The sequence below is a fragment of the Rhinopithecus bieti genome, unplaced genomic scaffold, assembly GCF_001698545.2.
Source record: "Rhinopithecus bieti isolate Rb0 unplaced genomic scaffold, ASM169854v2 scaffold_2888, whole genome shotgun sequence".
NCBI classification, from domain to species: domain Eukaryota; kingdom Metazoa; phylum Chordata; class Mammalia; order Primates; family Cercopithecidae; genus Rhinopithecus; species Rhinopithecus bieti.
This window is the reverse complement of record NW_016804209.1, coordinates 1,821,390-1,835,324: the sequence shown is the minus strand read 5'-3', so window position 1 is coordinate 1,835,324 and position 13,935 is coordinate 1,821,390. Positions and strand designations below refer to the sequence as shown.

Here is a 13,935-nt window from a genome sequence, read left to right as displayed (position 1 = left end):
ATATATATATATATATATATTCTCATATATATATATATAGCTAATAAAATTACCTGAGGAGTGTAATGCTTGTTTATTTTTTTGTGTATATCTTTGCAATCTATTTTATATATATTGACAAAAGAGACTGTGAAATATTTAGCCATGCAGAATATGTGACCAGACCAGAGCATGTGTAGGAAGACTTTGGTAATCATTAACTGTACCCTGAAATGATGGACTACAAGTTATAATGTGTGTTACCTACACTTCAATCAGTAATATTAGCAAATCTTCAAATGTTAGTCACATTGGTTTGTCTCCCTTGTACATTCTTTATTCATGATATTACAGTGCTGTAACTGGGTGGTCCTTTTTAAACAAAACATTATTTGCAAAACAGAGGGTATTATTTGTTTTTAAAGCTTTTGTAAATAAAGGCTTCAAAATGTTTTCTTATAAATGTTGATGACTGGTGATTTTGTTTTGGAAATACTCATTTGGGGATATTGTTCATTTTATTTGGGCAACTCAACAGAATCCAGTAACTTCCTTCATTAATCCTAGATGATTATTAGTCCATTAATTGAAAAATCAATCTGAGTTTTCTGCATTTCAAGTGTTGGCTTATTCTTGTTCTTTATGAGTACCTCAACTAGCTAAGTAAGGATTTCTATTTCTCCTTTTTAGGAATGCATTTATTCATAAGGATATACTTAAAAGGAAATACATCTGGTGTAACTGTGGCTTTTTAAAAAATCTAACACAATGTAGCAAGTTTCTGACTGGCTTCTTTTCATTTTGTCTTTGCTAAAAAGGAAGTGAAACTTGTTTTCGCTTGTGATTTCAGTGTTAGTTTTTATTGAGAAAACTAACATTTAAATTCTGTTCAACTAATAGTTAGCTATTCTTTGAGAAATCAATGTAAAACCTTTTTAGTAGCCACATCGTTGCTCAATCTCATAACTTGTATCAGTTCTGGCTCTGTCCCTAAAAAGTGTAGATAATCCCTAACTTAACTATCTTTCAACTTAATGATTTTTCAACTTTACAGTGGGTGTATTGTAACCCCATCAAAAGTTTAGGAGCTCCTTAGGACTATGATGGGGTTACAGTTTCTACTGAATGTGTATTGCTTTTGCACCATTGCAAAGTGAAAGTTTGTAAGTTGAACCATTGTAAATTGGGGGACTCTATGCTGTTGTCTGCATTAAATGAATGTTAGTATTTTTTCAGATGTAACCTCATTGTAGGTTGAGCACCTGTATAGTATTTTATAACTTCTGTAGAGGAACATTTTGACTTTTACTGGGTCTAAGTTTTACTTTATTTTGTTCCAGTCTGAATGTTTGTAGAGTCTAGGTTTTAGATGTAAGATATTTGGATGATAATTTTTTTAGTGTTCCTGAACCATTAATTACAGACTCATATAGTCTGTTAAGTCTACTAGAGCAAGGGTTGTCAAACTATGGCCTGCAGCCAGAATCAGCTTGCTGCCTGTTTTTGTGTGGCCCGTGAACTGAAAATGGCTTTTAGTTTTAAATGGTTGGGAAAAATATTCAAAAGATTATTTCCTGATATCAGACAATTACATGAAATTCAATTTTTAGTGTCTATAAGTTTTTATGGGAATGCAGCCACAATCATTTACATCTTATCTATGGATACTTTTTTGCTATAATGGAAAAGTTGAGTAGCTGCTACAGAACCTGTTTAAGTCTGTCTTGTTTTACGTTGCTGCTTGGCAAGCTACAGAATCATGGTGATGCAGATATAACCTGAAAGCATTTAGAATGCCCGGTGTACTGCTAGATTTATTACTTTTTCTCCTACCAGTTCATGCCCTGTATCTCAGAACAGGAAAAGTACACTTTGATACGTTTTCAAGGCACACTAGAATATGGACTATTTTATTATATGGTGGTATGTTATGTTTATAATGCAATGACACTGTAACTGGTAAAAGAATAAACTGACAGTATCAGACTAACATCACAATATTCCCAACTCGTGGAAAACAACAGTCAGAAGAATTAGAAAATTTAAATGAAACATCATAGAATTTCACAAAATAAAAATGAGGCTGCAACCAAAATGTTTACAAGTGCCCAATTTGTTAGCCAAGCAAAAGAAAACCATTTACTAATGCTGAATTATATCATGCTTGAAGATAGTAACCAACCCAAAGAAATGTGTCCAGATAAAATGAAGGTATCAGCCTTTTGATGAGAACAGTCGTTTGAAGAATGAGGATTTTGGACACAACATCAAATGACACCATTAATTCTTTGCCTCTTACTAGTCAGTACTGCCTAGCTTTATTTTTTGAGAAACCATTGCTGGATTAGAAGTGACTGAAGAATTTATGGAACTACAAGTGGGAATATTTTCAAAAAAGTTGAGAAACAGTACGACCTGAAGTGGAATCTACTAAGATGTGATGCAACTGATGCTGGGAAAAAAATGCATGGAGCAGAAAAAAAGTTTATGTGGTCAAATTTATAAAGCTTGTGAAAATGTAAGTTGTTTGAAGCCTATAACTCTTCACTTGATTATGCATCAGCAGGTAGTTTGCAGGAAATATTGGTGTTACTGAACTGGTCAACAGTGAACTTCATTTGTTCTTGTGGACCTAACCATCTTCAGTTCCATAAATTTTTTTGTGACAAACAGAAGCTGAATATCCTGATTTGATTTGCTACACAGGCATTCAGTGGCTTAGCAGTGCTAAAGATTTATTTTTATTTTTTGGGTTCTTGGCTGACATTGAAATTTTTCTGAATGAGAAGAACCATCCTCAAATTTTAACACTGAGTAGCTTTGGAAATTAGCTTTTGCCCCAGACTTGAAAATGTTTCTTAATGAATTTGACCTGAAATTACAAGGTAAAACAATATGGTAAATTCATTTCAATAAAAACTAAAATTTAAATAATAAGATTGTCAAGCTGCTTTATATACTTTCTGTGCTATCAGGAGTCAAAACAGCGCTGTATTGCCAAATCCATTTTTAGTGGATATATTTTCCTGTAGCAGTTTTTTGGACTTTGATGCAGTGCAAAGAAAATTTTTAAATTTTAAAAGCATTTAACTGCAATTGAAGACTTTCCTCTTAATCTTCTGTTGGAAATGAATCATCTTGAATGAATGACATGCTAAAGGGCAAATACCAAAAAGATGAATCCTACAAATGCCTTACAAGTGATGAATATGCTTAAGTAAAATCACATGCTCATGGGTGGATGTGTCAGTATTTAGTACCTCGACCTATTTGTGTGAAAAGATACTTTCAAAGATGAAATATGTGNAAAAAAAAAAAAAAAAAAAAAAAAAATTGTACTTGATATTTTGAGTTTGCAATTTTTAGAACAAAAATTTTGTAAAAAGTTTCCTTGAGTACCTTAGTAATGTCCTTCATTTTGTCTTAGCTTGCAAAGCCTCTAATATTTGCTACCTGGCCTTTTTAAAAAAATAAAAAGAAAAAAAAGAAGAAGGCTTGTCCCCTTCTCTACTAGAAGAAATTCAAGGGTCTATATCTGTCCTGTTTGCTGTTTCATCCACATTGCCAAATGCAGTGGCTCCTCTGGGTAGACAACCTGAGGTGGAATCAAATTATGAATGCATGTTATCTCATGTCTATAAAATAAATGTGTCAGAATTTATAAATAAAGGGATAGGAAAAATACTGATTATTGTATGTCAGTGCTTTGTAGTGAAGGCCAGTTCACACATGCCATTTGCTACGCTGGTGTAATTTATATGAGAGCTTAATTTATAACAATGTTACCTGTCATTTATTTTTCTATTAAGACATTATGGAAATGTAGGACTGTACACATCCAAGTCCTGCAGAATTTTCATTTCAGGTTTTAAAAGTTAAAATTCACCATAGAGTGAAAATTCCAAAAAACAAGATTCATTTACATTATCACTAGACAACTTCCATTTGTTCTAACTTGTATTATATAGTTTTCTATAGCATTAGTTACATTTAACGTTTAGTATAAAAGCAATTGAGCAATTTCTCTTTAGAAGTCCATTTCATTGCTTTGTAGCCATTGTCTGTAGGTGAATGAATAAGCTACTTTTCTCCAAAATTACTCTTCATTTTCTTTTTAAAGATAAACTGGTCAATACTCTCCTTCCTGGTATGGAGGAATATTTTGTACATGAGAAGCATTCATGAATATAATCTGCCCTCTTGCTTTATTGTCATAGGAGGGGAAATTCACTGCTTTCACACTCTTCTTTTTTGGCTCTTTCTCCCAAAAGATAAGAATCTTTATTTGGTATGATACCAAGAAATTGGAGTTCATTAGCTTCAGACAATATCATCATGGCTTCCAAATTGTTAGGAAATACAAGTTTGCAAGACCCCAAGGGGACTTAATATTTTATATCTTACTAGCCATGTTATAGGTTTTAAGTGTTTTTGATGGGGAACTGTTTCACTCATGCCATATACCTGTTTTGTTTTTCTAAAAAACTAACACTGTAAGTTGTTAGCAGGTATCTTGTATCACTGCAAAACCCATGTATAATAAAAACTTGTTCTTGAGCTATATGTGTGTACACAGGCTTTCCTTGCATTCATTGTAGCCATTCTGGGGCTGTCCTCTACTTCTTGCCTAAGTATATGTTTTTTAAATAACTTCAGCACATTTGCATACTACTCCAAGATTACTTTATAATTAAAGTCGCTTTTTAAAGTATTCAGCTTTCACACAGTAAGTGTTTGATTAGTTCATTTAAGATGTTTTTAATAGTACACTTTAGGGAGTCATACATACTGACAGAAAAAAGACACAAAATCTAAACTGACAAAATAGCCTTGCTCTCATAACTGAGTAAAATAAAACATGAGAACTGACATATTCTGTAGTATCTTTAAATTCAGTATCAACAGAATTTTATGTGTTTGAAGTAATTACTTGAAGTATGCGTTTTTTTTTTTTTTTTTCAATTAAGCACCTTTATCCATCAAACAGAAGCTATTAAGTATTAATAACTTCAGGTAGGATTCAGCTCCTTGTACTGGTAAACCTTACCTGGAAGATGCAACATAAATCATAGGTTGTCTTCATAAACCATAAAGTAGTAGTATTTTTCCTGAGCAATAGGGAACTAGCCATAAACCAAGGCTTAAAATAACTTATTACAAGTTTCCCTTTGGTTTAATTGATACTCAAACCACTCAGAGGATTAGTTTTAACAGACATTTTCCCCCAAATGTAAACAATACAGAAATATTGAATGCTGGCTATGAACAAGAACATCAAAAGATCTATTTTGAACATTTTTCACCAGTTTGTTTTTTGCCCTCACTTTCCTGCAACAAGAAAGGTCTGCAAATGATTAAAAGTGTCTTATGTTGGCATTGCCCAGATTATTGTATTTGAACTTTTTGCTGGTATAAGAACAATTCTCAGAGGGTATTGGTGATTGAGCTATTAGATACCTAGACTGCATTATTGTAGTTGTTTGCTCACATTTCAAGGGGACTATTTGAGGAAGGAAAAAAAATGGGTGCCCTGTTTCAGAGTCTCCTGCAACACTGAACATTATTCTGGGAGATACTTCATGTTCATAGTTCTTGATTCACAGGAGTTTCTTTGAAACAAGCCTACTTGATTTCATCCTTTTGGTGATGTCCACTGTTTACAAGCCAGGGCACTACCATAATAAAAAAAATAAATCTTATGGAAAAGAGAAAAGGAAAATGCATGGTTTGCAACATTATGAAGTATAATACAATTTCCTGTGTTCTGTAACTAAATAAGATCCTTTGGTAATAAATTCTAGAGGAAATCTGGTGGGGAACAGATTGCTCAGTTGTAAAATCTAGGTTAATGTTGACTTCTACCTAATGCTTTTCATGGCGTTACAAGATCAAATTGCTAAAACTCGCAATAAAAAGTAGAATCTAGCAATTTTTACGAAGACAAAGTGAGAAAATCCTAGTGGTATCTTTGTAAAAGAGTAACAAATACTTCAGGTATGTAACATAGTCTCCTTCCACATATAAGAGGAAATCGGTGCTGAACTGGCCAAGTATGTGGAAAAGAAGTGTAAAACATTTGGGATTAAGCCAGGTGGTTTTCTGCTTAGGAAGAACACATTTCTGCAGAAAGATATTAAACGTGTTATTTGTGAAAAATTCACTTGTTGAAATGTCACGTTGGTCAAAATATTTGCAGATCAGAATCTGTAGTCTGACTGTGTGGGTGGGATGGTTGTGCTGGAGTATACCTTCATCATGATTTACAATGTAAACTGCTTTGCATTTACCATTTTCTGAGGTTTGTATCTATGTTTGATCAAAGGTATCAGAACCATCACTTGTACAAACAAGTATCTGACAATATAAGTATATACTAAAAGATACAGTACGACTTCAGAATCAGCCGAGCAAGTTTACGTGTATTTCAAAATAGGGAAAATCTGCTAGTTTATAACATAATGAAGTAACACGTTTTTCATGTTTTCTTGAAGCATGAATCACGATTGCATGCCTGATTTTTTATAAATATGATTTATATCTTTGATTTCCCTAGTTGAGTTTTTTTTGTCAACGTATGCCATATTTCCAATAGTTGTCTATTGGTTACAGTGTACTTGAGTTTTATAGTCTGTTTCTAATTGTCCTCAGAATCACTGAACTACTATGAAGTAAATACCTTATCTTCTCACCACCCCTCCCCCAAAGACCTATGTTACGACTACACTGAAGACATGAATTTTGCCATTAGTAGCTCTAATAAACTATTAGGAAAATGTATGCTTAAAATAATTTATATTGTCTGCAAAGGCAATTTCTTATAGACAGGTAATGAAGGTGATCAACCACTTTAGTAGGGTATATTAGGAGTGAATTCACGGATATGAACTTCCTTGAATGCATCATGATTGTATTCAGATGCAACAGTTCTTTAATACATCTTTGAAATAACAATCCTCTTCCCTACATAATAGCAAATAACTAATGTATATGAAACATTGGTACACTATTTTTAATGCAAAATTTCTTAAATCTTGATTCCTATATAGTAAAATCTATAAAACAAGAAAATCAAAATTATCAGTTTAATGGACAATAAGGACAGTTGAAGTACGTGTCTTCAAGTTCGAGTTAAGCCATTAAATTTTTTAAAGCAAATACTTAAAGGTAAATTTTATATAAATATGTACAAAATGTAGATCTATTTATTAAGCACTTTGTTCACTCAGGTAAATTTGTATTGCATATCTAATAAGATATGCAATCATCTCCAAAAATTATAACTCCTATAATTCAAAACAAAACAAAACAACCCTTTAAAGGTTATTCACTGTATGAAAACAGAAAGGGAACAATTACAACAATGAAATTGTTTTAACTTTTTCAAATCTGATTCTAATGTGCATTGACATATATTTAATTGTATAAAAGACTGGGGGAAGGGGCGTAACAGTACTCTAGCAGAGTAAAGGATAAAAATCCCTCTTTTCCCCTAGCTTCCAGTTTGACAAGAGGGAATACTTAATCGAATCCTGTCCACCAAAACAGCTAATAGTGCTGTGCTTTGGGAAAAAAACCTGACTTCATATAATTCTTAATTCATCCTGTGCTGCTGTTGGTTTTAAGACTTCTAGCAGTAGCTATACGTTCCAGTCTGGCACTTCAGGTATTTTTTTAAATGACCAAAACGTGCTCTAAAATGAAAGTTAAAATGTTATCATATTTTCTAAGATTTCTTGAAGCAGATTGTCAGATGAAACTCGTTAGCTTAAAACAAATCTGTAAAAGACTGCAGATTTTTCTGTTGTTCAAAGAATTGCACTCTGACTATAAAATGGACTTGGCTGACATTGTTTCCTCCATAAGCACAATTAATATAAAACTATACTTTTAGGAAGGATAAGTAATTGCAATGATCCTTTATTCCATTATCCTCTGGCCTTCTAGTTTATTTTGTGTTGAATGTTTGGTTTAACAAAGATTTTGAAAAGTTTATCACCATATTCTCTTGGATTAAATACCAATTACTTAGTTGGTCCAGTTTTAAAAGGTAATCTGCTTTAAATTCTCAAAATCAGTACCAAAAAAAAACATACAGAGTATTATTCTAATTGTTAACATTTACATAAATTATACTGGACTCAAGAAAACTTTTTTTAAATAGTGCATACAAGGCACAAGAGCTTATCATATTGACTGAAGCTGAACATTCTGGCATCAACAAACACACCATTTTAGTTTATCTCAAACTAAATTTCCAAACAGCATCCATTTTAGTTCATGTTGAACTAACTTTCCAAAAGTTTTATGATTTTTGATGATTTGCATAATTTAATCTTAATAGGTGTTTAAGGAAAAATATAGTTTACCTGTCATAATTTTGATGAGATGAGAAACAAATAATACAGATATCACTGGAGGATAAATCTGTTGACCTATTAGGAATTCTTAAGAGAAATTCAATATTTTTACTATGTTCAACAGGAGAAATAATCTAAAAGAGATTTTAAAAGCCAAACAAAAGAATGTCATAAAACAATCTTCATAATTGCTATCATAAATTTCCCAACTTAAGAAGATTAGAAGAGATGAAAATATATTTCTGATGTAATAGAAATGTACTGTATTCGGACAAAACTATTCCAGCCAACTGCTTTAAGAGGGAGCTCAAGCTTCAATGTCCACACATTTTCCAGCAGAGAACAAGGGCTGGATTTAACTGAGGCAAAAATGGCTGAAGATCTTCAACTGCAGGCCACCTGGACTCTGTAATGAATTTTCATAATTATCACAGTTCACTCAGTCTGAGGCTGGATTCACACCAGAGGAACAAAAACAAGTATGCTTTGCCACTTCCACCTTCTTAAAGGTAACAAGTTTTATGAATAACGCTTATCATTATAATGTGACTTGAAATCTCTGAAATCTTAATATCTTAATAGTCTCCATTTTCAGATTCAGAAGATCAGATCATTAATGGACTTTCTACGTGATAAACTGTGCTACCCATGTATTTGGGTAAAAGCTGGTCCTCGAATTTATTCCAAGTTTTTCAGAGAAGATGTTTTCCCTGTTGATTAATAAACCAGAACTACTTTTAATATTTAATAGGAATTTGTATTAGTTGTAACAATGTGTGTATTGGGTCCAAAACATGTTATATTTTAAGCAATGGCTTGGAGATAACTGATCAATTCATATTCTGCATTTCCAGCCAAAGGGATATAGGCACAACTGACCAGTGGCACCTTCCTGTGGGAAGCCTCTTCCATCATCTACAGCATTGATACCTTGAAATGAAACAGAAAACATGAAACTACTGTGTTACCCATAAACATGCAAAATGAACCAACTCATTTCATAATCTGTTTCAATGGCATCCCTCATTCAAAACTGTTTACTATGCTAGCAGGCTCAGTAGATGTGTTCTTGAATACAGACCTCTACATCAATACTGCTCAAACTTTAATATGCATATACAAGAGAGGATCCTATTAAAATGCCAAAAAAAAAAAAAAAAAAAAAATGCAGACTCTGATTCAGTAGGTCTAGGGTAAGGCCTAAGATTCTGCATTTCTATCAGTCTTCCAGGGCATGACAATGTTGCTGGTTTGGGGCTACAATGTGAGTGGCAGGGTTCTGTGTTGTTAGCTCTGCATTCATCTGAGGCTGAATGGAGTTGAGGAGTGGCAACTGAGTCGGGAAGAACATCTAGGGAAATGATTTTGAAATTTCATGTGCATAGAAGCACAACTTTTTGTTTTGTTTTGTTTTTCGAGACAGGGCCTCACTGTCGCCCAGGCTGGAGTGCAGTGATGCGATCTTGATCTCAGCTTACTGCCAATTCCGCCTCCCTGGCTCAAGCCATCCTCTCATCCTCCCACCTCAGCCTCTGGAGTGGCTGGGACCACAGGCACATGCCACCACACCCAGCTAATTTTTTTTCTTTTTGTATTTTTGGTAGAGATGGTATTTCACCATGTTGTTCAGGCTGGTCTTGAACTCCTTAGCTCAAGCAATCTGCTTGCCTTGGCCTCCCAAAGTGCTGAAATTACAAGTATGAGTCACCACGCCCGGCCAGCATTTTTTTATTTATACCATGTGACAGGAAAGGTTGGAAAGCTAAATTTAATTTACTTTTCAGTACTAACTATGGGTTTAGGCACATTATAACCATCTGGAAACTGCTGAACAAACAAATATTTTATAAAAAGGTGACATCATTTACTAATGTAGTTCAAAAATAGGAGAAAAAAATATGAAGTTCTTTTGTTTGTTTGTTTTTTAAGAGTCTTGCTCTGTCACCCAGGCTCCCAGGCTGGAGTGCAATGGCGTGATCTCGGCTCACTGCAACCTCTGCCTACCGGGTTCAATCGATTCTCCTGCCTCAGCCTCCTGAGTAGCGGGGATTACAGGCACGCCACACCACACCCGGCTAATTTTTGTATTTTTAGTAGAGACGGGGTTTCACCATGTTGGTCAGGCTGGTCTTGAGCTCCTGACCTTGTGATCCACCCGTCTCAGCTTCTCAGAGTGCTGGGATTACCAGGCATGAGTCACCGTGCCCGGCCAATATGAAGATATTTAATATAAATTAGGCACATCAATATCAGACTATTATTTGATATAAATACAGTTTGAATGAATTGCAAATCTGAGATGCAAAGCAGGAAAAAATTATTTTTAAAACTCTAGTGTCTTATTAGCTACTTTAGGGAAAATTAAGAAAACAAAACATACTGGTTATATCAATAGAATAGAAACATTACATCAGAAATGTTTGGGAAGACCAGGATCAGGGGTACATTTTTAGATCTATAGCACTGATTCATGCTGCCGTTTTGTGATTATGACTACTAATGTCATATTTGAATTAATAAAATCAAGTTTCTGTCAGATTTTTAATTTCAATGTTTTTATTTTGTCACTTATCCGTCCAATGTTGAGAACCTACTATGTGTCTGGCATTGTGCAGGGTGTTGGAGATAAACACAATGCTGGTATTGTGTCAAAATACTGGGAACTCTCGATGGCTTTTATATATTACCGTGTAACTGTAAAACGCTTAACACACAAAAAAATTCCTAATAGCACTGACCTTAAAAACAACAGTTATTGTAACTGATAATTTCAAAATATTGAAAAAAATCCTGTGAAATTCTGTTTTACAGAACTATGTTCTCTTTAATATGTTATTTGTGGTATTGGCTAGTGACTCATATTTGCTATAGTTCCATTCTAAAATTACATTCATAGTTCCATTCTAAAATTATTTTCAGAAATATAATAATGTGTCTTTGCTATTTTAATCAAATTCAGATTAAATTTTCACTATTTTAGCAGTTATGGTCCGGTATTCAGAGCTGATCCTGATCTTCCCAAAATCGGATACTAGTCAGCTGGCAAATTGCCAGATCAGCATTTTGCTCTTACAATACATAGCTAATTTATCAAAACCAAAACAAATAAAAACATATATCTATGAACTTTGATGCAAATCATTTTGTTTTACAAATGAATCTCTTGCTTTTCATAGACTTCAGGATTCTAGATTGCAGTTTTGTAAATAGAGAGTTATCTTACTACCTTTAATATTCAGCTCTGTAAATTGTTTATTATATAGTTGTTTGTTCCAAAGGGGTTCCTTATTGTACCTTTTTATTGACTGCAGGCTTACAAACAGATCATATGTTAAAGAAACTGATTTGGAACTGCTGGTTTTTTTAAAAAATACGGTTTAAAGAAAATGATTTGGAACACCTATTATTTTAAGGTTAACACATGCTATGAGGCCCTACTATGACCCAAAAATGGGAATGACAGTATGCTAATGAGTACTTTAATGAGATATAATTATATTGCACTTAGACTCAGTGAGAGTTTCCTAATGGATGGTCAAGGATATGACCACTGTATATATTCTGAAAATGAAGAAAATTAAAATAATTATTCTAATTTCTAATTTCACTTTATAAGTGACAAGATAATTTTTACGTATAGTTCAGGATTTTAGGATTGATCCCTGCCACTTAATGCATTACTATAAAATGACTTTTGTTCATCAACTTATTTCTATAATTAATCAAGTTAACCTAAATACCAGCTAATACTGAAGCTAGGTCTGTGCTCAGAAGCCTCAGTATGGCTAATGCAATCTCACAAGTCGGGTAAAAGATCTTCTATATAAGTCACTCATAAATTAATAAAAATGTTTATGGAAACTATTTACCCTAAGAAAATTAGAAGACTGTTAAAAATATAAAATAAAGGGAAAATCATCGTACTTTTGTAAATTGTGAATTTATCTTGCTTGAAGAGTTAAGTCTCATTCTCCATGGTTAATGCAGGATTGCTCATACCTTAATGAAAGAATATAAGTTAGCATTTTTGGTGGCTTTTGAACAAATAAGCAACAACTTGTTATTCATCTATGAATTATGAATCCCTTGGTAGACTTCCAAAGGTGCCTTGTACGTAATAAGGGTATATATAAGATGGTTATATAGAAACACACATACCCCTTACACAGTGTCAGTTACAACCACTATCTCTCTCTCCCACACACACAAAACACTAAAAACAAATATACATCTGAGGAAGTAGAGGAACATAATAATGAAAGATACATTGACCCACACTGCTCACATCAGCTTATGTCGAAGTTTCCAAATTCTTCCTCTACCAACCTCATTCTAGTCAAACCAATCTTTGAGCACTTTCTCACCTCATTTTTCTTGTTTCTTTTCCTTCCTATACATTATCTTTTAAACTTTAAATAGTTCTTCATTTCATCCAACTAACAAAAAAATTAATCGAACATGCCGAAGAATTGAAGAACAGCACGTGAAAATCAAGAAACCACTGCTATGTTAATACAAAGTATGTAAGATGAAACGTGAATCCCTTCTGGACGAAGAGGAGTTACTTTTTTTCCACTTCTCAATAATTGACCCGCAACTATTCCTCACTTCTCTGCCTCTAAGGAAACTGATGGATTCAAAGAACAAATTGGTGTCATCAAATTTTGTTTAGGCAATGCCTATTCCTTGCCATAGATTAGAAAGTGAAATGGCATGTTTGAAGGTCGAGAGAGTGACCAAATTATGAATAGTCAAATCATGGGACTCTCTGGGAGGAAAATATATTTGTTAAAAATAAGGCTATTTAAAGAAAGCTTATATTTTAAGAGAAGATGACTGATAATATATGAAATAATGACTAGAATATTTACTTGGGATCATCCATTTGTTTTTCACTACCACTAAATCCCAGAGGTTTCTTCAAACTCTCATGCTGTCTGACTTTGGTTCATTACACTTTAAAACGTTGACCAGTTTATTTGAAAAGACTAGAAACGAAGGAGAAAAGGTTAGTAGTAGTCAGTCTGAAGATTTTCTGGCTAATAACACCTTAATCATAGATGTATGGCTTTAACCCCTTTATGTGGACACCACACATATGCATGTATGATCACCCTATTTTGTCTACTCCTTACCAACACTGAGAAATAGGTAGTCTTTGGAAAAGAAGGAAGCTAAGTCTAAAAGATGTTGGGTAACGTAACAAATATTACACACTACTGGGAGTCTAAATTAGGATTTTTAAATCAGGTCTGACTTCGAAGCCTTGCTTGTTCCTTGCTAATAAACTACACTGACTGAAGAAAACAAAAGATTAAAATCAACAACAGTAACAAGAGGAATGTGAGTGGGACATGAAGAAATCTCAGGCAGCTGAAGTTATGGTAATTACACAATAACTTTACTCAGACATTTTGAAATTGGACAGAAATCTCGGAATAAAAGAACTGAATAATTTAAGGTCCTTTTCAGTAGATATTTTCTACTATCTGATTTGATTGTCATTTTTTTCACTTTTATACTTTATATTTTGAATTTACTTCTATCATTTTACTTGAGTAATGTGATAAAGAATTGGTTCTCCAAACAGAAAAAAGGC

At 33.5% G+C, this 13,935-nt stretch overlaps 1 protein-coding gene across 1 annotated transcript in view; it reads right to left on the bottom strand.

The window, feature by feature from the left end:
* Positions 1–6,817: 6,817 nt before the first annotated feature.
* The window catches only part of ZDHHC2 (zDHHC palmitoyltransferase 2), a 71,343-nt gene continuing 64,225 nt past the window's right edge, over positions 6,818–13,935 (bottom strand). Inside the window, 2 exon segments of the mRNA XM_017867202.1 lie at positions 6,818–9,266; positions 12,261–12,335. Coding sequence (XP_017722691.1) covers positions 12,295–12,335 — 41 coding nt within the window. The 3' untranslated portion in view covers positions 6,818–9,266; positions 12,261–12,294.